The following is a 26,718-nucleotide window of genomic DNA, read 5'->3' as shown; positions in this document are numbered from 1 at the left end:
AGTTCCATGCCTAAATTTCTAATGTGCATTCCCAGTTCTAATTTCTTGCTCAAGCTGGTTTAGACTGTGTCTCAAATTACTCACCAGGACATTCGGGATATAAAGCAGCCAAAAAACTGCTGAGCCAAGGCTTGAGCTAAACAGCGTCTGGTCAGGGGGGTCTGGTCTATAATCATCGCACTGTGCAGAAGATTTGTACTGAAAGCAGGGGGAAACATGAAAAACAAGCACTGGGTTTCAAAACAAGGTCAGCATCAATAAATGTAAAAAGGCAAAAACAAGCCATTAACAGATGAGAACACACGTTGCATTAGTGTTCTATTGCTTTGCTTTTGTCCCTTACAAAACTGTATCTCTAAATGGCACTAAACTGAAGACAGCTTTGTTCAACACCTGTTCATTAAACCAAAAGGAAAATCGTTACACTGCAGTATTTTCAAGGAGAATACATAACTAAATTTCTCCATCCCACATACAACATTAGCTGAAATACCAAATAAAACACTCAAAATAAAACACATTTCTAATATTTTTAGCAAAACAAGGGCAGTGCCAGACGTGGGGGGAGTGTAGAGGCAGAAACTGGTTTTAACTTGATTTCAAAGGGGAGCAATAATTTTTTCAAGTCTTCTTTTTGGCTGGGTTGTGTAATTTGACTGAAATCAAGAAACTGAGCCAAGAGCAAGAGCAAACAAGCACGGACATTAAAATCACACCTGTCTAGTAAATACCTGAATATGCTCATAGACGCATATGATGACACCTGGACATAGGCCTCATCGACAAACACAGTCTTGAAGCAGGAGTACGGATAGCGACAGGTAAGTATCTCCTCAAAGAATTCAAAGATCTCATGAAGGAAGGACATGGAGTGTTTGAGCAATGGTAAGAGCTGGGGCAAACAGAAATGGGTCACCTGAAAAAAACAAAGAAGAACAAGCTGTTGTTGGCACATAATTCACCTCGAATTAATTATTCACTAAAATTACCTGCATCATCACAACTTTGCAGCATATTTTTAGCTGACATTAGCTTCAAGATCAACAACATCTGGCATCACATTCTCTACAGAAAACATATCATTTCCATACCTCCTTCCTGCCTGCCTAAATTTACTGGTTCCCTTGTTTCTAACTTCTCGCTTCTTGACTCTACATCAATAAGTAAACTGGTTTCACATATGAAATCCACCACCTGTATATTAGATTCCATTCCCACCCTATTTCAGTCCTGTTTCACTTCTCTCTGCCACATTGTCTGCAATATACGGTCCTCAAAACTTTACCCCTGTGCCAAAAAAAACAAACATGTCTCTAAAAAATCTAAACAATTTTCACCCCATCTCCAACTTACCCTTTCTTGCAAAAAGTCTAGAAAATGGTGTTACAGTTCAGTTAAATAACCACGTCATTGCAAATAACTTCTTTAAACACAATCTGGGTTCTGACAGCACAGAAACTGCCCTGGTCAAAGTCACTAACGATCTTCTAATAGCTTCTGATTCTGTTTCTATTTCTATCCTCATCCTTCTTGATCTTAGTGCTGCTTTCAACACTGTTAACCATGATATCTTACTTTCTTGTCTTGAGACTGTATCTGGAGTTTCTGACACTGCTCTCTAATGTTCTCAAACTACCTCACTGATCGCTGTCACTTTGTCTCTCTTGGTGGATTTAGGTCTGAAATTGGACTCGTTAAGTCTGGTGTTCCTCAGAGCTCAATACTGGGCCCCCTACTTTCCAGTATATATTTACATCCATACCAAACCTGACACTTGGCTGTCTCTTTTCTTATTGCGTCTCCGACATGAATAAATAAAGTTTATTATTATTGTTAAAATTTGTCTCATATCTCAGGGTTCACCACACAATAGGGTAAACATCTTGCAAGGAGTTAACAATGACCACCAAGAAGTCAACTTCAGAACCAATGAGGAAACATAGAAAGGATGCAAGAGAAAGCAAACAGAAACTGAAAAAAGGCATTTGTTTTTCACAGTTGTGTCTAAAACACACTGCACGGCTATGCTTTGAAGCTCATTATCCGGTATTTCAAAGAACACGGTTTTACACTACTAGCTCCCAAATGAGTATATACATAGCCCTTCATATGTTTTTTTTTTACTATGAAATCAGTCAATTCTCTGAAGCCTAGAAAATGTGATTTTTAAAAAAACTAGCTAAAGTTTCTCTAATGATCAGTGTTGATGAAAATTACTTTTAAAACCTAATCCATTACATTCACAAGAAACCTGTGTAAAGAGTTGTTTTTAAAAATAAACATAAAAGTAGAGGAAAATAATTTTAAAAATCAACAGTTATAGTGATTTAAGCAGTGCGTGTACAATTACAATGTAAAATAATACAAAACTTCTGAAAAGGAATATAACCACTTATTTTAAAAAGTTATCTTGAGCACAAGTAACTTGGGAGTATAAAAGACTACTGTTTAAAAGTTCGTGACATGAAGGTAAACTTCCCCTAGTTTTCGAGAATAACTTTATGTATTATAAAATTAGCTCTGGGAGATTGTCACTTTATGAAATTACAGTGAAATTAAGCCCTCTCATTAAGTTAGTGTATGATTTATGTTGCTTATTTTGGAAGACAAATACATAATGTATGAGAGTCAGCCAATATTATTAGATTTTCCCTTTTCTTAAATCAGAATGCATTTGAATATGCAGTACACTACTCCCACTACTGGCAATTAATGGAAGTGGTGAAAGTATAAATTTTTAGGCAGTATCCTAACTTATTTAATATTTTACATTTCTTTCCATTCTTTGTTAAATATGCAAGTATTTACTTATGTTTTGTGAAGTTTAGAAATAAACAATTATTTTTAATATACCCTTTCCATTTCACTTTATATGCACAAAAAGTAATTCGATCTCTTTAATGATTGTGAAATTCAACTGTACCAAGGTATTGCTTTTTAAATGAAGTAACAATTAAATAAAAACAATTAGATGAAAGGGAAATACATTATTATTATTTTGCAAAACTTAAAAAACACTTTAAAAACGTACTTTAAAAAAAGTACTGCAATTACTCAAAATATGGGCACACTGTTAGCAATAGAAGAGTACCTGTGCTTCAAATATTTTTTAACACTACATTCCCTTTAAATTACTTTTTAGTCTCCCCAAAAAGATTACATGTACTTAAAACTTAAATACCGATGTCTTTATCTTAATTTTAACACATATCCCATTTACATGTTTGGTTTAAAGTTTTTTTTTCTAGTGATCTTATCTTTGAAGACTGACCTTCTTTTAATAGAAAAAATAACTGCTCCACAAATGAACCCCTGAATCTCCCAATCAGGAGCCAGGAGATACTGATACCAACCTAGTTTTAGTTTTAATAGGAAATGAAGAAAAACATGAAGGCCACCATGAAAATCCCAGTTTGTTACATATTTCTGACATTTTGTATCACATACAAATACAGCAGACTGTCCTAATACACTGCTGGAAATGGTGGTAGTTGCATAAGATTGCAAGATTTGCAAGTTCATTGATAAATTAAGTAGGGTCCTGATTATAGTTATAAATACCATTTAAATTTTAAAGTGTATGGACTACCTTGAAATGGGACAAAACAGAAAATAAGAAATAATCTTGTTTTTGTTATTTGATCAGAAAGTTATTTTTATTTGTCAGCTTAGGGCCTGATTATGTGCCTAGCTGTCCATTTTGATTGGTAAAATATCAAATGTATGTATGATGTAGCTGTTAGGGGGCACAGACCCCTAGGGTTTGAGAAGTCACATCCCAGGTGGGACACTGCTGCAGTACCCTTCCATGTGGAGCGGTGGCTCTGTGGCTAAGGATCTGCGCCTGTGACTGGAAGGTTGCTGGTTCAAATCCCACGGCTGGCAGAGGAATCCTACTCCGCTGGGCCCCTGAGCAAGGCCCTTAACCCTAACTGCTCCAGGCCAGTACAATACAGCCAGTACAATGGCTGACCCTGCGCTCTGACCCCAAGCTTCTCTCCCTGTCTGTGTGTCTGTGTCTCCATGGAGAAAAGCTGGGGTATGCGAAAAGACGAATTCCTAATGCAAAAAATTGTATAGGGCTAATAAAGAAGCATTACATTACATGTGCTTTGTAAGGTACTTTGAAGAAAGTCATTGGTATATCAATTGATAGCAACAGATGAATAACACAGTAATGTAAGGCCCTTAAGACAGCAAATCAGTTTCAGTGATACTCTTCATTAATATATTTGTAGCATGGTACAATATTTTAAAATGCCTGCAATGCTCTTTTGAGGGCAAATGACCAAAATTTCATGATGGTACACATAGCTGCACCTCTAAGTTAAGGCTCATAAATTGTTACTAAAATACCCATGCAAGTTTTCAGAAACCTGTTTTTCTTGTTCAAAATTAAAAAAAAAAACATCAGGGAATTAGAATAGAAATTAAAATCTAAAACTAGATACACCTCATTTTAAATCAAAGTACCTCGTGCATATATGGGTCCACAAGGATCTCAAAGGGCCCCACAGCAAGGGAAATGTTCGGAGCTGCAGTGGGGATCGGCAGCATGTAGTGGAAAGTTTTCTTCCTCATGTCATGAGTGTAGATGGTTTCAACCAGATCTCCACAAGACACTGCTACCATGGAGGCATCCACTGTGAACTCAAGCTTCCAGGTGCAGAGCTCAGAGTAGGAATCCACACAGGGAAACCAGAACCTGAAACAAAACAATACCAGGAACCTCAGATAAACTGAAGCCATGTCCCACCAGCACGAGAACCAAGAATATGATCTGGACCTTCACACAAACTCCACTGAACAGACACCAATGTAAACTGAAGCTCAAAGGCAATTTCTGGCTTACAATCTTACAACACAGGCAAAACAGATTAACACCAAGGTGAACTTTTTATAAATCCCATCTTTTGAGGCCATTTTCAGAGGCCTCTGGTGGCAGACCCATAACGTTTCATTACACAACCTGCCACAACTGGAAAATGAAGAAAAACATTTCTTAAGTGATTTGGATTTTCTATAAGAATCTAAGCAACAACCTAATTCTTAATTGACGGCATTGGAAGTTTTCCACCCTTTGTGATTAAAGCATATACAGCAAACCCTTGGTTTAAAGGACTTATAGGGGGGAAGCGAAGTCTGTAATTGCAGAAAGTAAATTAAATCATGAATGACATTTTGCCTTCCCCAAAACACAATATTATATGAGAAATATATATACAGTATGTTTACTGGATCGTTTGACTTTTTTTTTACAACTGCAATCAACACAGTCAAGGAAAATGTTTCCTCTCCTTTTATATCATAAATAAAGAAGATCTTTATTTCATGTGGTTTAAATACACTAAAGTATAAAAAACACAAAAAACACACCAATTGTAAGCAACTGACCTACCCATATAGCGCACCCCTGATATTCTTGAATTTAGACGTATGTAGTATTAGTTTTTACTTTGTTTATTTGTGCATTTCATCGTTAGTTAGATTTTACCGACATAATTCCCCTTTAGCAGATTCTGTCCATTAAATCCCAAGTCCATTACGCAAAGTCCATTAAACCGAAGTTTACTATAGTGTATTTACTTTTTTCCCCACTGTTTGACAAGGTAGCCAGTGATGACTTTCATTCATGTTTACATGTCCTTTTGTGAAAAACACGTTAATGACAATATAGATGATTATTTACAGGCTGTAAAAGGATTTCCTTGAATGGACAAAAAGCGACAGGTCTGTAAGTGATCAGTATGATGATCTAAAGATAGAGATTCACACTGTCAGTCACAGACTCTCTAATTTTTCACAGCAATGGAAAACAAGCGTTCCAATATTATGCATTATGGGAATCCTACTCTGAAAAATAAATGTTGTCAAAAGCAACTGTGATCTGGTTGCCAAAATTAACTCACCTTGTAGAATTTTGGTATCCACATGAGAAGACATGGGCTCCTCTCTCTGCCAAGCTGCCTTCCACGTCAGGCACTACAAAGTGAAGCCCTCCTTTCGGCTGGTCCAAAGAAAACTCAATGTACACTTTCAGCACCTTCATTTCTGAAAGCAAGGCAAACTGGGCTTCAGAACCACCTGTTCTTAGAATATTTTGACACGTTAAACAGGATTACAATTAGGTGTTAAGCAAAACTAATGTTAAATAAAAAATTATTACACAGAAGGCTATAATGTTAATGTTTATTTTTTGTTACTTTTGCAAGTTCGAAAATTTTATGATTGACAAAAACCATATTGCCCCAAGTGTCGTTTTTCTTCCCTCCAACTGTGAGCATCTTATAATGTCACTTTACCATAGAAGCTGAAATTTACGATAATCTCATTGCAACACAACTTTCTCCCAAACAATGGGTAAAGTGATAAATTGGTATTATGAAGATATGAAGTCCCAAGTAATCCAATCTAGACTATGTGGAGTCCCTCAGCTCTATACTACGCATTACTTTCAAACCCCTGAATCGAGGATGTTTCGATAGTGTAGCGTAACTTTAATTTTGCTATGTAGAAAGTTCATATGGATTTACAGGCTTCATTTTTCTATTTTCAAAACAGAAAAATCAAAATACAACACTACAAATATCAGAGTACAACCAGCGAAAGACACAAAAAAGGGACTAGCATAAGTTTATATGATAAGAAAAATCATCTGACAATGACCTACACTAGCTACTTCTGTAAATTAATGCAACTAAGTAAAATGTGAGGTTATCTCACTCCCCAGCCAGCCTTGTCTGATAGATTTTTCAAGTTCAAGTTTATCATTATACTCGTATACATATACCATATACAGGTATATGGTATAACGAAATGCTATTTAGATATTTAGATCAGACAATAAGTAGTACAAAAAACAACAATACAATTGTATAAGAAAAGAAAGACAGAGACAACAGGCAGTGTGCAAAACAACAACAGGTAACAGGTAATGTGCAGAACAACATCAGATGTGCAAAATCATACATCAACAGAATGAAATAAAGGATAGAAAATGATGGGGAGTGAGCTTCTTGACATGTGAGGTAGAGGTAGATTTCAATGTGTGTTTGAGTTTTTGGTAAGAAAGAAGGCACCGTGAGGTTCAGATCGTAGGTGAGAGAGGCTGGGAGTTTAATAGTTTGATAGCACGGGGGTAAAAACTGTCTCTGAGTCTGGTAATCTGGGCCCAAAAGCTCCGGTACAGTTTTCCAGATGGTAGAGGGTCATACAGTCACATTTCTGCAGTCACACCAGCAATATCCAAGCACACGCAAACCAAATCTTTCCAAAAGCTCTCCATTACAGGAAAATGCCGAAGTGTTGTAGGTAGGGATAGGCTTCTCTCTGGCTACATCTGTGACAGAGTGGATCAGGAACCTTTTAGTTCTAGATGGTTCTTCATCCAGAACCATCCAGAATGTGGTGATTACTGTAGAACCCAATCTGACTTTGCTGGTGCGCTAGATAGCCAGAGCAAGGCACGGGTTTCACTCCTTACTGTATTGGTACCAGCACTACAATCAGGAAAATCAGCTTTCTGGGCTACGGGTCTGACAAATGCAAGGAAAACAAAATAGTTTTAAATCTTACCATCGCCTTGCTTCCAAAGTTCCGACGGGACCTTGATGCAGAGCTCTCCATTCCCACCATCAGGATCAACAGCACTGACTGCTGCGGCGTAGGCACTGGAGAAGTAATTCAAGTTCCTCCTGGAATGCAGTAAGCAGTGGGGGAAAACAACAGTGGAGCTATTTTGTATGGCGGGTCTCTACGTATGTTTTACAAGCAGTCTAAATATCACAGAGGTGGTACTTCAACTGAAAAAAGGACCAACAAAAAGCTTTGGGATGTGTGTTGACTCAGCAGCTATCTCAGTCAAACAGTGTAAAAAAGATGAAAAACACGTATGATGTGTATGGATGTATAAGATCATGAAAGCTGACTCTCCGAGATTCCTGGTGAAACTGGTGGGACAATAAACAGCAAATGAATAATTAAGATGGAACCAAAAGATTTACTCTCATTAGTCAGCTTTCTCACTTTTGTAAACTCCATTTTCCAAAAAAAAGCACTTACTGTTTTGATTCATGGTGACACACTTCCAGTGTTGGGTCATTGTAGATAAACGGAGCCTCAAGATCATTCACTCGTACCCTGTATATTCTGCACTGTTTGCTATTGAGCTTTATCCGGTTTAGATTGGCCACAGTTGGAAAGATTGTCAGTTCCACATGGCCCTATGAAAAGAAGGAAAAGATTTAAATGTAATGCATGAATAGTAACAATCTCTGTGAACTTAATGGTCACCAAACACAAATCTCTAAAACTTTACAAAAGCATGACTGACCGGAGATCAGTCAAACTTGGAACTTAATGCAAAAACCATCTGACAACGCAATGCATGGTAACTGTATGTGTAATACATTTTAAAACGTTTTCCACAACTTGCAAATAAAATTTTAACTAACTCTTAGTGTTAAAGATTTTAACCGGTCTCTTCTGAATCTGCAGCATTTTGAAGGTTCGTGCCACGCTGGATACATTCTTTAACGCTTACTAAGACTTCAATAATTGTATTAAGATTTTCAACTAATAATAAAGCTGTATTTAAGCAAACAGCTCATTATAAAAAAACGAAGTCGGTGTTTAAAAATGTTACTGCATTATTAAACAACATGGTCAATGATCAAACCCTGCATGGTGAAAGTAAATCGATCTACTTACAATGACAGATTTTCGCTGAAAGTTAATGTTGTTGATGCAGACCACCTGATGGGTTGTATAAAAACAAAAACACTTCTATAAAAATAAACAAAATACATATTTTTAACAACTCCTGAAACATCCCTATATTTACAAACCCAGTGACAACTATAACGTGAACGAGTTCTACGAATATTTGAATTAAAAAACATGCAACACGATACAGTTGTCCAGTTAAATGTAATTAACAAGTCAAGCACATCAAAACACCAAGTATTTAAACATCATCATAATAATAAATTGGATACTTATAATTTGTATGGTCGTGGACTTTCGAATCCCTTGTCGCCTTTCTTCCTGTTCATTCTGCAGTTTAAAAAAATGCTATCGATAAAAAAGGTTCAGGTTGCTTATATTATCTCGGAAACATCATACACCGTTTAACACTGTCGCATCTCTTCTGTGTGGCGCGCGGAACATTAAACGCGGTTTTAGAAATTAAGCGATACTGCCAGAATCGTATTCAAAGTGCGAAATCCGCACCGAGACTCATTCGGATACGAAGCTTTGTACATTTTGCAGCATCAGAAATAAAACAAATAACTACAAAGAAATGACCGCACACTGTATCTCCAATTGCTCTCATTGAACACAGTGGCACAGTGAGCATTAGGACATTATTAAAACGCGTACATGTTTATTTTTACAATAAAATCAGTATAAACTTATTTTGGGCAGTATTTAAAGCCTTATAAATTGATTAGGCGATTTGGTTTATACTCTCTTTAAATCTATCCTTCCTCCTAGACCTCTCACAACACAATGATCGCTTCAACTTCGTAATCAGCCATTTTGTCTGTAACCTTTGACCTACCGCGCAAAAAATCCTCTTTTTTCCAGTGACTAATTTCAAAATACTCATTTCAAAATAACCAATTCTGATCTGAAATAATATATAACTATAACTTCATACATTTCTTTTTTCGTTTTTGTAAATTCTCTCAGCACGCGCTTGTGTTTGGATGACGTCAGGCTCGTGCTACAAGGTGAACCATGGGATTGAGTTAATGTAAAGCATTTCAATATAGTAAAGTATTGTAACGCAACGGGGGCTCAGGCGGGCGCCCTTGCCGCATTAGGTCGGCCCCCCACCATCGGGGGCTCGATCCCGGGACTTCCGCGTCTCTCTGCAGCGACCCAGCCCCGTGAGCTAAAGAGAGATCTCTCTACAGCCCAGTAGCTGTGGTCCTGCTATCACAGGGAAGGGCGGTGACATCACCTGCTCTGGTACGCCGGCTCTTACACAGTGCCTGTCGGCCGTAAGCGTTACAGTATTTTAAATCCTATTGTTTAAACTAAATTATGATTAATATTTCGAAATTGTGTGTAAAGATACAGGAATCAAGAAACTACATATGAAATATTAGTGATCAACGATTACAATGCTCAAATTTATACAAGCTTAAATGTAAATCAATACAACGTATCTATCGTGTCATACTGCTTTATAGTTTTGTTACGGTGTCAGTTGGAATTAAATTGCATGGAAATACCAATCCCTTAATTCCAAAACAAATATAGAAGTGCTACTACGCAATGAAGAAAAAAAACTACCTTATCTTACGACTGACTCCAGGTCTTAACCAGAGGAGGGAGCAGCGATACTTTTTGAAACGGTTTCAATTGTATCAAAATTAATATGATCTTTTTTATAACTGCAATTCAGATAGGTGCTTTTATTTCTTGAATTCGGAGATACCGAAAAACTTAGAAAATCATTCACGTGAAATGTCTTTAAAGTCCCTGATGTAGCCCCCATCTCCTGTAGTTGCAGCTAATACGTAATGTATTCACATAACGAAATATCTTTTTTCGATTGTGATTTTTATTCTTGACTACTCCTGTGTTGCGTGAATGTGTCGCAATACAAGGGCAAGTTGCAAACTGTAGAAGTAAATGGTTAGTTCAGTGCACATGAACCTCCATGAAAAGGAAAACATTTAAATGCAGTGTAGGACTATTAACAACCTCTTTGAATGTAATGGTCACCAAACCGTCAAGTACCTCTCAGACCATGGCGTGTCTGGGTGCGCTTTTAATGCTGTTCAGATCCTCTCGAGGGCCAAGAGGAAAATACCATTTTATTTTAAAAAGCCGTTCAAATGTTTATGGGAAACTTATAAATCCCATGATCTAAAACATTCGCAACATGTAGCCTTGGGTGTGCAATACCTCCATGTATATTACAAACGACCAAACCTGCATAAAAAGACCAAATTTATGTTTTGGACATGATGCTTGCAGCTTTTGTTTTCTTTAAATTGGACGCTGTGGGACTATGTGAACACATGATTTATTTTTTTCCATCAGTTCTTTTCATCTTGTACCGTATAACAAAATTCTGTTGCGAAGGAAGGAGGTAAATTCCAACTAAACAACATTGTATACTCTTCACTGGCGTTAACTGTTCTGTAAATGGTTGTTTCATTATCCTTTCTATGGGTGCTATCCTGACAAATTTCCAGTTAATAGTTAAGGGATTGTTGGAGGAGGTTAGTTCATGGCTGATGAATAATATGTCGTTTCCTAAAGTACAATTGGTAAAGTACTCAGCGCTCTAGTATTTATCTTAAGTGCCCCCTTTTTTGTTAACGTTATTTCTATAACTTTGTCCTTCTGCAACCTGGGGTGTTGTCAGTTTCTTCCTTGATTAATTTCGGAGTGAAACATTAATACACCAACCATTTCCCTAGTATTACTGTTGCAAAGGGCGCAAGATCAAGAGTAAAAAAAAAAAAAAAAGGTTTAAAAAGAGTCCATTTCCATTGATGAAGGTGGAACCTGGCTAGCAAAATATCATTATGTTTTATGATATTAAAGAAACCCAGTCCTAAATTCAGCAAAAAATGTGTTACTATCTTCTTATGCCAGAAACCAGTAAGGTCAATCAAAATAATTTAAATAGTGATATCTGGAGTGATGCAAGTAGGAAATGTACTACCAGCCCCATTCCAATCTGTACAAGCTCTCCTGTCAGGCACTGTGGAGTCTGCAGCATTCTAAATGACCAACTGCAGTGCAGAAAGGCGTGTCAAAGGGCTGTGTCTGCATGCTTCTCTCTTTCCTGAGTGGGCACGGGAGTTGCTGATACACAGTCACATTTTAAAACCAAAAAGGCAGTCACACTCAAAAAGTAAAAAAGCCAAATAAAAAAAAAGATCAATTCTCAACCCAAAAAATACAAGAGACAAAACAAAAAAAAAACCCTCAAAGACATGCTGTGTTTTTAGTTTTTTTTAATAGTCCAGGAGAGCAATACCTGCTAAAGCAATGAATAGCCTGTGTACATTTTACAGTCAGAAATGTCTCATTCAGAATGAGAATATTCAATGGGTGGTACACAGAACACGTGAGACCTTCAAACTGTATCAGGGATGCTCATGTAGCTACTGGTCGTCTGGAATTGTAGACTTTCACTCCATTTTGCATGGAAGAACGAGCGTATTTGGTTAGCAGCGCCCCGGTTGTTTGCTTTTCACCACATAAATCCCTGTCGGAGAGAAAAGGAAACTTAAGTGTGGGAACCATGAAATGTACAGTGTTGAGTATTCAGCGTGACAAGCCTACAATACAATGGTTAAATGACAAACACTTCTCGCAAAATAAAATTGCAAATGTTTACCAATTATCTGGTTAATTCTTATGCCCTCAAGTGAGGTGTCAGAGAGGATTTTAATGTTAAGACCCTCTAAGACGTCATGCTTTTGTTTACAGTTTAAGATTCAAAGGTCAGTTTTGGATGACTTATAAATACAGTAGAGTCTCAACATCTGCGGATTTAATATTCGCTAATTTGCCTATGTGTGATTGGATCTTGGATGAAAGAAGAGAAGAGCTGGATGAAACTGTGCTGAAACTGTGGTTTCAAATGAGCTGCACAACAGATTAGGATTAGTGGGACAAATCTAGATGGTGAGTGAGCCTATCCCTGCCTCCTGCCCAAACACCCACTACTCCGCATCTCAAGGTGGTCGTATTTTTGTGGAACACAAGGTTCTGTGACTGCAATTACGGGAATGACTGGCTGGAAACGACTTCATCAGAGAAGTGCCAATTTCATTACAGTCAAATGAAGGGCATCCTTATTATGGAGGCAGAGAAAGGGATTCATGTTACTTATTTTAACTGATTACCAAAAACGTGTGATACTATTTTTTCTTTAAGTGAATTTAAATAATGCTGATCAACTTAAAGCCAATGTATTAGTACTTCAATTATCATATAAGGGAGGATTATGTCTTTTAACCGTACATACTATTAGCATTTCCACGAGTGTACTGGCATGATCAGAACTGTACCCAGAAATTAAAGTACCATCCATCGATACTGCGGCCAAGATACTGTACTATTCTAGAGATACACTAAGCAAGAATGGAATCTTTCTCTTCGCAGTTAGGTGTGCAAGCAGACTCAGGATCACTAATACAACAGATAGTTGAGGAGTTAGTTGAGGGGGTAATAGCAGTTACCAAAATAACAAATAATTAGCCTAAAACATAATTTATTACAAAAAATAGTAATAAACCAAGCCCTGTACTCTAGTACCATACTCTTAGTATTTATCAGACATACACTTAGCTCATTGAAATATCATATGAGTAGTAGTGGGTAATATGAGCTGGTCATATGATTATTATATTATAATTAATAATAATTGCTTACACTTATATAGCACTTTTTTGGACACTCCACTGGAAGCTTTACAGGTAATGGGGACTCCCCTCCACCACCACCAGTGAGCAGCATCCACCAGCATCCACCATAGTGCGCCAGAACGCTCACCACACATCAGATATCAATGGGGAGGAGAGCAGAGTAATTAAGCCAATTCATAGATGGGGATTATTAGGAGACCAGGCCTAATGACTGGTAAGGGCAAATGGGAAATTTGGCCAGGACGCCGGGGTTACACCCCTACTCTTTTCGAGAAGCGCCCTGAGATTTTTAATGACCACAGAGAGTCAGGACCTCGGTTTTACGTCTCATCCGAAGGACGGCGGCTGTTTACAGTATAGTGTCCCCGTCACTATACTGGGGCATTAGGACCCACACAGACTGCAGGGTGAGCGCCCCCTGCTGGCCCCACTAACACCTCTTCCAGCAGCAGCCTTAGTTTTTCCCAGGAGGTCTCCCATCCAGGTCCTGACCAGGCTCACACCTGCTTAGCTTCAGTGGGCTGCCAGTTGTGAGTTGCAGGGTGATATGGCTGCTGGCTAAATATTGTCAAACTAAGTGTGGGCAGGTCAAATGAATACTGCGATCCAGCAGAGCTGCAAGTCTTTGAAAGCCACAATAAAGCCAATGATTTATCCTTGGATTACTATTGTAATTTGAGGTCTCCTCCTCAATTTCATTCAGCTCTTGAGTTAAACCAAGTTTATTTATAGAGTGCCTTAGACTCCAATGCTTAACAAGAAAATAGAAAAACGATAACCCTAACAGATAAAAAACAGTTACAGTTATAAATGACAATGAAATAAGTTAAAAGGAAAACTATATAAAAATGAATAGATTCTATATAAAAACATCTTAATCATGCATAATAAAGGTAAAATTAATAAAAAGGATAAAGTTACAAAAACTAAATAAATGAAAAAGGGAATAAAGCACCTATTACTAGTTCTGCATATAAAAGCAATGCCCTTATCTAGGTGACTCATTTTCTTTACTGTGAATATACAGGGTGATCTTTTATTCACCTGACTACTACATATAGTTCTAATATTTTAATAATTCAAAACAGGACACTATGACACAATGAAAATCCACACCCTATTTCAAAATACATTCATTTTAAATCACTTTCTTTTAAACCAATTTTAAACCAGTTCCTCAAGCCACTAATGATTTATTGCCAAACAAAAAATCTTCTGGGGATGGCAGTAGATGTGAACGAGGTTTCATAATCGGCAGCAGACTCGAAATTGAGAACGGCACTTTTCATTCTCATTTGAACTGGAACCCAGAAACACAGTTATTGCATTCGCTTGACATAAATCTACGTATCTTTATACGAAGATAAGAACAGTCTGCAAATGAGAGGAGGCCGTTTGGCCCATCTCGCTCATGTAGTAATATAATTAGGTTTACATATCATCCCAACGAAAGACACAGACTATTAATAAACAGACAATAACAAATCATTGCTCATCATGAGGCAAATGAAATGTACTTGAAGATATTTAAAGTTTCCTGGGAAGTGGACATAAGCCCTTCAGTGAATCATCATACAGTGCACCAACCACATCTGTGTCTCTAACATGATTGCTTCCAAATCCCCTCATAGACTTCACTGTATAAACAGGTATAAATAGGACCAACCAACTGGTTGTCGGACAAAAGTGGAAGAGGCACCAAAATCGTTACCGTCTGATCATTTCACATTCATTATGAGTTACAACTGTATTGTGGATACTTGAGTCAGTATGCTCAAGAGTGCTCTTGGTGTTCCTAACAGTTTCTGACAGGTTTCCTTCAAGGGTAAGGGGGATAGAAGACAGGTTAACTAGGTGATCTTAGTTTACTCACTTTATATATGGGGCAATATCTGCTTCAGTCCATTTTTCGCGCAGGCTGAACAGGCAGTTAAACCTGTCCTGTGTCTCCTCAGGCAAGTCTTCGACCCTCAGCAGAGAGATCGTTTCTGGTCTTGAGTTACGATCTACAAGAGCTAAACCCTGAAAAGAGCAATAAATGAAAGAGTGTTAATTCCCCTATTTATATTCTTTTATTAGGAGTTTCACAAATGTCTCCTTTTAAATTGAACTTTGAATTTTAACAGCTAAACTAATATACTATTTTAGAGTATTATTATACTATGAATAAAACAAAACTTATTCCATGATTCATTAACCTAAAATACTTTAGGCAAATTTAGAAATGATACTTTCTTAGAAATGATGAGTAAGCCCATATTGAAATTCCATTTGAAAACTGAAAGGAAAACGAAACTCAGAGGCCTCCGAGGAATACAAGGTTGCTGCTGCGAATGGTGTTGAATTGCCTATGGACCACAATTCCCATAAAAATGATGTCCCAGTATGGTGGCACTGTTCTACAGGACAGTGGTTCTCTTCTAGTTTTTGTTCTAGTGAAGTTCTTAAACCCAGGCAAATTGATTCCTGAATCACTGTTTGGGATTTGTAATTCACATGCACTCCCCCCCCCATTGCTGGGTTTTATTAGTGCCCTTGTTCATGTGTGCTGCATGGAAACGTAACCAACTGGACTTAAGCAAAAACAACAAATACTCAACACTCCTTGTGGGAGTGTCTGATGCAGTGGCCTTCTCATCTGTGTCTGTCCACAATAAATTGGCTGCTTATTAAAATATTTGAAGTCAAAATAAGCCATACATTAATAAATTATGAAGCTGAGGAGATACTGAAAAACTTTCTGCTCTGATGAAGTCGATGGAACAATACACTTAGAAAACAAAACCAAAGACTGAGCGCAGAAAAATCTAAACAAGTAAGGAGATCAATTGCATGCAATCAATCAATCTTATTTGGTACCCCGGTATCGAAGGTAAAATTCTACTTTGGGCTTGTACAATATGGCCTTCCTAATGCTATCCCTTAATTACACTGATAAAGTCGTTTCTCAGTTCTCTCCCTATACTACTATGTACAGATGCCAGTGCATTATGGCTGCCCCATGTGTCACAGGTGGGTGCTATATCTGAGTGGTGGAAGCTCGATATAAACACAAGAAATTCATTTTTTCAGGTCTGGACCTACACCCAGTTGCCAGGGTGACTGTTAACATCTACCTTTAATTGATCTAGACTTGTTAACATGCCCTCAGGAACACTTTGCTGCCACACCTCCTGGAACTCGGAGAGGTTAAACTTCACTGCGTTCTGCAACAGCATCTGGGCAGTCGCTCGGCAGACTTTGTCTTCATTTAGCGAGAAGTGAATTTCACCAGCTGAAAAAACAAGCAAGAACAAGATATCACTGGATGGGTACAATGAACAGTGAACATTCCAGCAACACAAAATGGATATTTTGGCACAATCTCATGAAAGTAAGGCTTACAAAAGTACCCCCACTTACACATTCACTTGCTAGGAGTCAAGATTACTAAAGGAAGAAAACCAAAGATAAATTATTTTCCTATTCATAACCTTCTTAAGATTCAGAAATTTATAGGACATTTCCAAGATAGTTAAATACCAAGCATTAAAATATAAAATAGTTTACAAAACGAGTTCTGTTTAACGTCCATTCATAACAAGTACTCATTTTAATAGATGTTGTAACAGTGCAATGCTGAAGCAGGATTACAAACATACTCTTCTCTGCAAAATGTCTTTCTTAATAAATTATAAAATCTAATAATTATAAGTTGAGCATCAAATAGAAATGACTGCCACCAGGAAACCTGATACAGTAATTGCTGAGCTTTAGTGTTAAAATGAAAAAGCAACAACTGTTTTAACTTGCTTGATTATCAGTGATATTTGTGATTACTGTGTAATGATTACTAAATGTCCAATAATATTACAAATCAACATCTGAGCATGTTTTAAATATGTTTTTCTGGATCACAAATTGAATTTTTAGATGTGAGTAAATTCCATGAATGTCAAGAATATAGTAAAGCATTATATTTTACTTTAATACAAAAGACATGTGTTGTGTAACAGAAAGGAAGGAAATTCATTTCAAAGCCCTCTGAGCAGCATAAGAGAGAAATAACCTACAACAATTCCTAATTTAGCACCACAGGCCACAGGGAACTTCCCTTTTTAGTGAAACAGGACAAGGAGGTACTCGGGTCAGTGAACCGAAATGGGGAAGTTCATGCTAATCACTACACCTCATCATCCTCTACAAGCATATCTTCATACAGTAGTCATGCATAGGAAAACAATATTTTATTCAATATCATACATTATGTGGAAGAGACAAAATATTTCTATAAAACAGGAAAGATCTAAGAATTTTACTTCTAAATACAATGTAGCGACCAGGCTGTTTTACACCGCTAGCCTCCCCAGCAGATGGGGACGACGCTGAACTGTAAGATGCAGTTAGAAATCGTTTGGATGAATAGATGTCAAACAACACTTCAAGCGTGGAGTGGTGGGCAACTATGAAAATTAAAGGATTCCAGGTATTCTAATATTAATGAACGTTACCTCTCCTCAAAGAGTTGCTAAAATTAGCTAAAATTCCTCAAATATAAAGCAAGGGGATGCTTATAACTTAAAGAACTGTCCATGTTTGCCTTCCCTCCTTTTAAAATCACACTTCTTTAGATGCGAGATCTGTAAAAAACATGTCTAAAACTATAAAAATTACTTGTTGTGGGTTTCATAACTATGTATAATAATCAAAATCATTCAGACAACTTATAACCGTCTATAAAAAATGTATTTATATGTGCTAATACATTTCTTAAACTTTAAACTCTTCAATTATTTTTGTTAAAAGCTGTGTGTTTTTTCAGAGCTTTGAATAAATCATCTCCAACACTGCCCATAGAAGACATTCAGCAAACAATGGAGAGGAAACTTGCCCACACTGACCACCACCGTGTGCCTGCAAGTCCTGGGGTCACTGAGAACCAAGAAAACACTGACCAGTTCCTCTCACCCAGTTCTCAGAGGCACTCAGCCAAATGCACACTGCAGCTCAGGGAACTACAGTTACAAGTGACTAGTGACAAGATCATGGCTCGAACCCGTCATCATAGAGCTCAACTAGCTGAACTGCTGCTATATTTTGTTAGAAGTAAGAAATCCCAAATGTTCTTTAATTCATTAAACTGATGGACAAATTTTCAAAATACAGTGAAAACTTGTAACCTTTCATTTGAAGAATGGTAATGTGATGTTAATTGGTAATGGTGATCTGTGCTGTCATCATACATAGTGTTTTTAATCATGTGCCTCAAAATCCCCCAAAAAAGCTACTCGACATTACAACAACATTATTAAGTGTTAATGCAGTGAAGACTGACACTTCTGAGACAGAGCAATCTGTGTCTATATCCAAATAAGCTTACAGAGCATATCAGCAGAATTCCTATTGCACTCTGCTTTCTAAAAACAGGGATTTCACGAGGAATAACAAAATCCCATTAGTAAATGAGTTATGAACGTTTCTGAGAAAAAAAGATTGAAATAAAGAGTTTTGGCTTTACCTGGTTGGCTGACAGCCAACCATTGGGACCCTCATGCAGAGTGAAACTGAGAGAAACAAAGGAGCAAAGGAGGAGAAGGGGTGGAAGAGGTATGCAAAAGAAAATTAACGCGAGCAGGAGAGGGCCTTACTTTTTACAGCATTTCAGGAATTGACGTCACAGAGTATTACAAGTTAGAAGAGCAGAAATGATGGGGGGATTTGGTTTCCATCATTCCTCCCGAACTTTCACTGAAGACGTCTGTTACAGCTTAAAACAAATCCAACCTCAAATCCTTACCTTCATTGGTGTAACGCCTCCCATAACAGTTCAGGCAATGTTCTATCATCTCTCTAAAACAGAAAGAACAAATTAAATAAAAAAGGAAGAGGTGTCTAGAGACCAGACATTTCCAGAAGATTATGCGTTTAATAAAGTACATGTAATTGAATGTACTGTACCTTGAAATGTTCTACAGAGGAAATAAGGCAAGATGCTAAAACTGTTGGCTACATACAATGATAGTAAGTCATGACATTCTGTGGTGTTCTTTTATATTTGTACCATGATGGTTTCAAGGAAAAATGAAAAGGAGTAATTCAATTTTTGACTTTAGACAATAAAAGCTTACAAATGCATTAAACATAGCCTAATGGATTCAAAGTTCTTTAAAACACTTTGTTACATTTTGATTTTCAGCATTGACTAATGGCAAACAAAAAAGCAAAAATCAGTTTGTAACACTGCAACTTAGAATTGAACACAATATAAACACAGGCCACAGCAATTGTGTCTAGTGTTTACTTCTGTATTAAACTATAGAGAGGAAAAATAAGTATTGAGACCAAGAGCGCTGAAATAACATCAGAGAAAACTAATGACCTGTAAAACTACAAGAAGCTCCCTTTATTCTACGTACAACTACAAGCTAAACAAGGATAAAGTGTCCCTCAACTTACAGACAATGTTGCCAGATGCCCAAAACTAAAAAGACGTCAAAACAACCCACAAACATCACTTTTCAACCAAAAAGTTGCCACACTGTTAAAAAATATAAAATCCTAGATGATATGTTAAATATGATAAAGACAATTATAGATTTGTTTAACCCTCACATATGCAGCAAGCCGAGCATTTCTATTAGTCATTTTTAGCATTCTGCCTGCTTTCCCTTTCCCCCATCTCCTGACTTCTGAGGCTCTGATCTGCATGCGCTGCTCTTTCATATTTCGTATGGAGCAATCAATTTGAATGAGGCCTTCAGCAGCGACAGTCTCAGAATGAAAAGGTGTTAAGGAACAAATGTAAAGTGCCATTAAAAATGCCAAAGGCAATTTAACATTTAAAAGGATGATTAATGATTTAGCAGCTCTGCAGAACAGCAAAAATTCTAAAGATAAAATAAGATAAGATAAAATTCTCTGCAGAACGGCAAAAAAAAAAAAGATTTATCACTAAACACGATCGACACAAAGATGGTCACTTCTTCCTCCTTTAGCTCTTTAGGTTTTCCTAATTTTGCCATAGATTTGCTAAAACTGCAACACTGGTTGCAGCAGAATTTAGATGCTGGGTTCTCTTGAATGCTGTAACAGCAAGTCAAAAGACTGCACTCACACACACAACGCACAAACTACAAACATTCAAGACACTTTCACTTATTATATTTATATTTGTCAACAACTGAGTGAACTTTTAGTACTTTTGTTTTTTATAATCCTGAAGTATCTCTGACCTGAAAAATATTCACAAAAATCACTTCACATGAACATTTTTTACACGTACTTACGGTGGTTCAAGAGGTCCAAGCTCTTCCAGACAGACACTCAAGGGCACTTTGCTAAAGGACCACGATTCGGAGTCCACTAACTGTGTAACGTGACCCAAAAGTTTAATTTCGTAATCTGAATCCAAGATCCTCCAGTACCCTATCAAAGACATGCGGAGGAAATATTACGGAAAACTGATTAGACAAGCCACCTGTCACGCAACAGGTCTCAATCCACATTCTAACAAAGTGACAATCCGCATCACTGACACTGTCAATTTTTAAATGAAAGTCTTGGATAAAGGCGTCAGTTAAACAAATAATAAAATGATTGATAATTAGACTTTAATGTTGGCCTACTGTGCAGTGATGGTGTTCTTTTCCCCACTATTATTTTCTGCTTGGGCCTATGAAAGAAACTATTTCTACTGGAATATCTATAGAGTATCCAAAAAGTAAGGTCACCAAGAGACATGTTACAAGAAATTAAATTTTAAAAAAGCAGTTGACATACAACACTCATTTAAGATAAAAATATGTGAAACTAAATAATAGTTTGTGCTGCTATGGTTATAAACATTGTCTTTTGATTTCTTTATTTGAGCTATACATACCGCCTATGTTGCAGGCATGAATATTCTGAAGCTGAGCAAACAGTTCTTTGGTGCTTGCTTGAATTCTGTCCTGCAAGTCTTCCATTGTATACTGAAACAGTTAAAAAAATAATTGCAGACCATAAAGTACTTCACATAATGAAATAAGATTAAGTACTGCATACTGAACAGATTATTTGCCTCCTAAAATATTGGTAACAGTTGAAAATATATAAGTGAACAGTTGCATTCACTAGTTTCTCTGCAAAATAATGATTGGACGTATCTTAACGTTGGAGAAACCATACTTTGGAATCATAATCCTTAAAGAGGGAAAAACACTTTCCATGGGACTTCTGTCAAAGCATTATTGTAGATTTGGAAAGGAAACGTGTTTTATGTTTCTGTGTTTACTTCAATTCCTCTTTCGGGGACAAGGAAGTGAAACCTTTTACAGGAAATGGCCAAGGAAAAAGCGCCCTGCAGTGAAAAAACAACTTAGGTCTGATGACCCTTTGATTAAATTTTGTAGATTTCCTGTTTCTTTGGCATTTCCGAGAAGAAACTCCTCTAAACCATAAGACATAATATTTATACAAAGAAAAGCAAACAACACCATCTAAATCACCTTAGGTACAGCAATGTGTAGCTGCTCAACCAGACCTGCTAAACCGCAAAGCTAAGAAGACACTTGAAAATGGAACAGGAAGCAAACTTCAACTTCATGGCCGGAAAGTGCCTCACTGGTCTTTACTGATGTAACTCATAATATTGATGGTAGGTCAGAAACATTGAAGTTTACAGAAACATTTTGTCTGCTTTACGTAATGAAAACATGCTTCCATACTTATTGGACAACACTCCATGCTACAGAATAACAACAACTCAAAACATACTGCCAAGGAAGCCAAGGAGTTCATCATGAGAAATAAACATTGAAAAATCCTGGACCAGCCAAGTTCATTTCCAGATTTTAGTGGAATTGAGCAGCATTTTAAATGATGAAGGAAAGAAATAATTAAGTCAAAAGATTTCGAGAAGTTTCCAAAAAGAGCAGACCAACTCCAAGTGCCTGCAGCAGGTATCACCTCAAAGGGATCTGCAACCAAATTCTGACATAAGCACTATGAAAATTATTTAGAGGTAAGTGCATCTCGATATGTACAATCACTTGAAATCACTGGGCTGAGCACAAAATGTTTTTAGTCTAATATGATCAAATGTCTGCATGGAATTATCCAAAATATATTACACTGCATGTATTCATATTAATCTCATGATCACAAAAACGTGCTTGTACAAAACCTGCTTTTGTAAAGCAAAAAACAACAGTGCTGACTTTCCTGTCCCAATACATCTGGCAAGCACTGTATGTGCTTGAGAAAGAGCACCGTGGGCTCTTATGTTTTAATAGCATATTCAGTAATGTGGTTTGGAAACTGGTTGCTTAGTTGTCAGAATGCATTATTGCCTGAGTGTGACTAACTGATGCACCAAAATGCCTTCACCACTGATGGATTAATTAAGTTTTGCCAGAGAAACACTTCTCACATGAGTGACAGGCGGGAGGTAAGATTGTTTTTAAAACGCACCTTTTCTTTAGCACCTTCCCTCTCCTGTTCTCCTTCCGGTCCTTCGTAGGGATACTCCATCAGAAGTTTCTTCAGCTTCTTTAACTTTGGGCGGCATCTCCTAAGCTCCCAGTAGGAATTGGAAAACCCTGAAATCTAAGGACAGAGCAGTAAAATAAAAGATGAATTATGTCATCCATTCCTTTATACTAAACCAAACACCTCTTTTAAAGACCAACAGAACCAACATTAGGTCAGATCGAATTGTTCCTTGACTAGTGTCTGTATCCATGTACTCACAACAAATTCATTTATTATAATGTGCCTCTAAATATCCTTTTTACAATAAAACTGCAATTAAAACAATGCCAATCCTGTTAGAGCTTTCATGGGAATTAAGTATTTGTACAGCAGTATTATTTCCCTGTCTTCCATAACACTCTGGCCTTTTCAAGATCATCCAGAGGCCAGATTGTCCAATAAACTTGTTCACTGCATCTGTTGTAGAAAGGGCCCGGACATTTACATTGATGAAACAGGAAGAAGACCTGGCCGATTGTTTTAAAAAAACAAAGTTAGAAATAGACCTCTCCAAGCTGATAGCTCCTAATTTTACCTCTCCTTGCAGTGATCACACAGACCTTTCTTAATGTCTGCTGTCATGGGAACTGTAGGACTCTGACTCCAGAAGGACATCAGAAGCCAAAATTATCCATAAACTAGGTTTTCGCTTCCCCCAGCTCTCCATTATCAACTAATTGTCCTACTTATCCACAGTTTTGCATCATATTCACACTCTCATCTTCATTCTCCCTCACACCTGAAGAAGACTACAAGGTCACATTTCATCATAAAATGAATTTCTCCTTCATTTATAGCTCGCACACTAATATAGTTCCACACTCAAAACTCTTTTCCATATCCATCCAACTTTACGTTTACTGAACTTGATCGCAGTTAAATGTTCCTGCTGTCCTAGATGATCATGCATTTTTCATATTTCAAATTTCATTAAAAATATAAACTTCATCCCAGATAGGACAAGCTCTTAAAAAAGACCCACCTGTGGCATTTTCAGTGATGTAATTGCTTAACATACTGAATTTACAACTGAGTGAAATAACAACTGTTTGACTGTATGGGTCAGGTTACCTAAAATTCACCTGTTAAACAGGTAAGGACGGAGCTGTGCAGTTACTGTGCACTTTTGGAGTGCAGCAAGCATTTTTCTAGTTATCACAAAGCACCCACATTTCTCTCATTCCACATTAAGATTGCGGAGACTAAGTTACAACTCTGGGATTCAATTTTTATATAGTGCTTCAGTGAAGCCTGAGCTTTACAAACTTGCTAAACAGGGCAAATTAACAACCTGAACTCATGGACCACTGATCTCTTGCTCTTGATCATGGTTTTTTAAGCCTGTTTTCTTGTGTTGTAGCTCTTTTACTGCAAATCTGAGCTGAAACCACAACATACTCAACGATGGCTCTTAAAAGGAATCAAATTCAACAGCCTTTTCCTGTTGACTCAATTATGGGATTCCATTATGTTCTTGTGTACTCTCGCTGCTATTTGTTTTTATTAAAATCCTCATGTGATAACATGAGCAAGCGAGGTTTATCAGCATAGCACAAGTTTATGCAATGTGCACTGCCAGCTGGCTTCAGAGAACAACTGTAATCTATGACATCACCAATCATTCGTTCTGCTTAAATCATGAGACTGAACTTTAAATAGTTAAATAAGGGCAAAAAAAGAAAACAAAGCTTGCAAATATCAGTTGGCAATTCAAGTAACGTCCTATATAATTCATGATTCCTTTTGTGAAAAAAAAATGGTTAGGAGCGATTAGGGTTTCCACAGCATGTTTGGAGACAGGAATCCTAACAGATTAAATAGACTAGAGACTAAATGCTAACATGTGCCCTCATTGTGATAATGAGTGGCATAGAGCCCCGGAAATCGTTAAATATCACCATGAAGTGCATTCATGCATGTATGATGACCATTTCATTAGTGAGTCTGAATAAGACCTTGTGTTTGTGATGAAAAGTAAAAGGTCACGAGAGATACCTGAGTCTGAATGAGCTTTTGGCTACCTGTTTCTTCTGGAAACTGGTCGGGTGTCTTGCAGTCTGGAATAAAGAGAAGCAGGTTGGACGTATCGGCTATCTTGAGGTCGTATGTCTTGTCTTCGCTGCACAGTACAGCGTGCTCATTCTTATCTCCTCTTATGACAAGACTGTGAAAAACAGAAACAACTGCGTTAGTACAGGGCTTATTTTAAACAGCTCTTGAAACATAAAAATAAGAAGGCAATAAATATTTGGATTATAATGAATACGTACCCTTTATATGAATAAGTTTGTTCACAACTAAAGTGATTAACCCTAGAGGGCTCCTTTTACTAGAAAGCTAATCTCGTTTCATATATTGTATTCTGCCATTTACAGTATGATGAACACAATTCAGTACAGGATTGCTGTTCCACAGTCTAAAATATCCGCCTACACTGTAGATCCAAATATACATCACGAAATATTTGCCAAATTTACCTCTTGCCGTCTTCAATGTGTTTACACAGAGTTTCGTCTAATTCCATCAGACAATAATCCTCAGACGAAACGTTTTCCGCAAAAGAAAAACAATGAACTACGGACTGCAAGTCTTCTTCTTTGAGTTTAGCGATCTGTAATGTTGCATTCACCTCCTCTAGTGTCCTCATTTTAACGAATACGTTAAAGGTTTTGTGTACATAAAAATAGGTCTCTCCGAAGACGTCTTCCCCGTTAGATTTTCCCGCATTCCTAACAGGAAGTACACAGAACATTTGATTGACAACATACTTGACCAATGAGAAACACGGACCTACTACGTCATCTGCGACGTACTATTTAGTGAATGAAGTACAGTACTCTTTTTCAGTTAAAAATGCGCTGGTAATTAGTGTTAGTGGATGTCCGCATCATTTTCGTTTACCGATTTTGCGTGTATGCCTGAGTGTTTTTCAACAAAATGCGTTCTCATGTATGATTAAGAAAGATTTTTGTCCATGCTGTTCCTGTTCTGTGCCCTGTAATGGTTGCTTGTATTTAGAATTCGTGCATATATTCGTGAATATATATTGCATATGACATATGAATGCACCTCTGACAGTTTTACAAGTGAAAAAGTGATAGTAAATGATTTGAAGATATCAAAGCAATAGTGCTGCATTTCACCCGCTTTTTCCAGTACAATATAAGGTTCAACACACCTACGTTCGCAATCATTTTTGTTTTGATTTACAATTATCATATCTTCATATACATATATTTAACATTTAAAATGGTACGCATTGATTAAACCCCATGAAAAGCATTATTTATTCTTTGTATCACCTATTGTTTTTTTCTTTCTTCTAATTACCCAACCACTAAAAGGCGTACTTACTCATCTTTAAATGTCTTATCTTAACGCGTCTGTTAGTAATGCCAGATTTCTATTCTCAGCGGCGTAACAGTAACTGCAGGTAAAAGACCGAGAGGTGACGTCCGTGACCTACAGAAAACGTATTTCGAGGTGCGCACAACCCTCCTGGTGACATGTGGACCTGTGGCCGCCAATGTGCACCAACGGGTGGACAAACGACAAACTGCTTAACCTGTTGGATTAAAGGGGAAACTTCAGGATGGCTAGATCATACAAACCCAAAATGTAATTTAGCCAGGGCACCGGGGGTTAACGCCCCTTTATGAGCAATGCCCCTGGGATCTTTAATGACCAAGTTGTCAGCAGCGTGTTCTCTCTCCAACCCGCCGACCTGCATAGATTCTACAGTCAGAAAAGACAGTGAGCGATGAGAGTAGCATCTAGACATGTTCAGTGTCTCAGGGACTAAAGACAGAGAGACTGACAAGACGAC

The 26,718-nt window shown here is 37.4% G+C and overlaps 3 protein-coding genes across 5 annotated transcripts in view; 1 reads left to right on the top strand and 2 right to left on the bottom strand.

The window, feature by feature from the left end:
- Positions 1-9,899, bottom strand: part of taf2 (TAF2 RNA polymerase II, TATA box binding protein (TBP)-associated factor) — a 30,805-nt gene extending 20,906 nt beyond the window's left edge. For 2 of the 3 annotated variants that reach the window (XM_015358185.2, XM_015358186.2), the window contains exons 1-8: positions 9,001-9,899; positions 8,710-8,764; positions 8,062-8,222; positions 7,576-7,694; positions 5,910-6,051; positions 4,474-4,705; positions 732-916; positions 85-198 (exon numbers count right to left, since the gene is read on the bottom strand). In XM_015358185.2, coding sequence (XP_015213671.1) covers positions 85-198; positions 732-916; positions 4,474-4,705; positions 5,910-6,051; positions 7,576-7,694; positions 8,062-8,222; positions 8,710-8,764; positions 9,001-9,053 — 1,061 coding nt within the window. In that variant the 5' untranslated portion in view covers positions 9,054-9,899. The remainder of the gene's footprint in view (positions 1-84; positions 199-731; positions 917-4,473; positions 4,706-5,909; positions 6,052-7,575; positions 7,695-8,061; positions 8,223-8,709; positions 8,765-9,000) is intronic. The other variant, XM_015358187.2, reaches the window with a different exon arrangement.
- Positions 9,900-11,967: 2,068 nt separating this feature from the next.
- dscc1 (DNA replication and sister chromatid cohesion 1) lies at positions 11,968-26,344 on the bottom strand. The gene is made up of 10 exons (XM_006635946.3): positions 26,247-26,344; positions 25,370-25,621; positions 24,888-25,056; positions 22,833-22,967; positions 21,262-21,352; positions 20,669-20,807; positions 19,180-19,232; positions 16,520-16,677; positions 15,277-15,425; positions 11,968-12,238 (listed from the first exon to the last, which is right to left on the bottom strand). Exons 2-10 carry the CDS (start codon positions 25,537-25,539, stop codon positions 12,127-12,129), a joined length of 1,176 nt encoding a protein of 391 aa, XP_006636009.1. The 5' UTR covers positions 25,540-25,621; positions 26,247-26,344; the 3' UTR covers positions 11,968-12,126.
- The window catches only part of deptor (DEP domain containing MTOR-interacting protein), a 52,299-nt gene continuing 47,552 nt past the window's right edge, over positions 21,972-26,718 (top strand). The window contains exon 1 of the mRNA XM_015357847.2: positions 21,972-22,383. The gene's annotated coding sequence lies outside the window, so the exon portion shown is untranslated. The remainder of the gene's footprint in view (positions 22,384-26,718) is intronic.

This window comes from Lepisosteus oculatus, chromosome 10, assembly GCF_040954835.1.
Source record: "Lepisosteus oculatus isolate fLepOcu1 chromosome 10, fLepOcu1.hap2, whole genome shotgun sequence".
Lineage (NCBI taxonomy): Eukaryota > Metazoa > Chordata > Actinopteri > Semionotiformes > Lepisosteidae > Lepisosteus > Lepisosteus oculatus.
This window is presented reverse-complemented; position numbering and strand designations above follow the sequence as displayed.

What these genes read in the sequence shown, in the direction of transcription:
- dscc1 (XM_006635946.3), bottom strand. Translation starts at nt 25,539, where the DNA reads ATGAGGACACTAGAGGAGGTGAATGCAACATTACAGATCGCTAAACTC. An exon ending in CTTGGACCTCTTGAACCACC is followed by an intron (nt 19,233 to 20,668) that starts GTAAGTACGTGT and finishes TTTCTGTTTTAG; the next exon opens with AGAGATGATAGAACATTGCC. An exon ending in CAAGTCTAGATCAATTAAAG is followed by an intron (nt 15,426 to 16,519) that starts GTAGATGTTAAC and finishes TGCTCTTTTCAG; the next exon opens with GGTTTAGCTCTTGTAGATCG.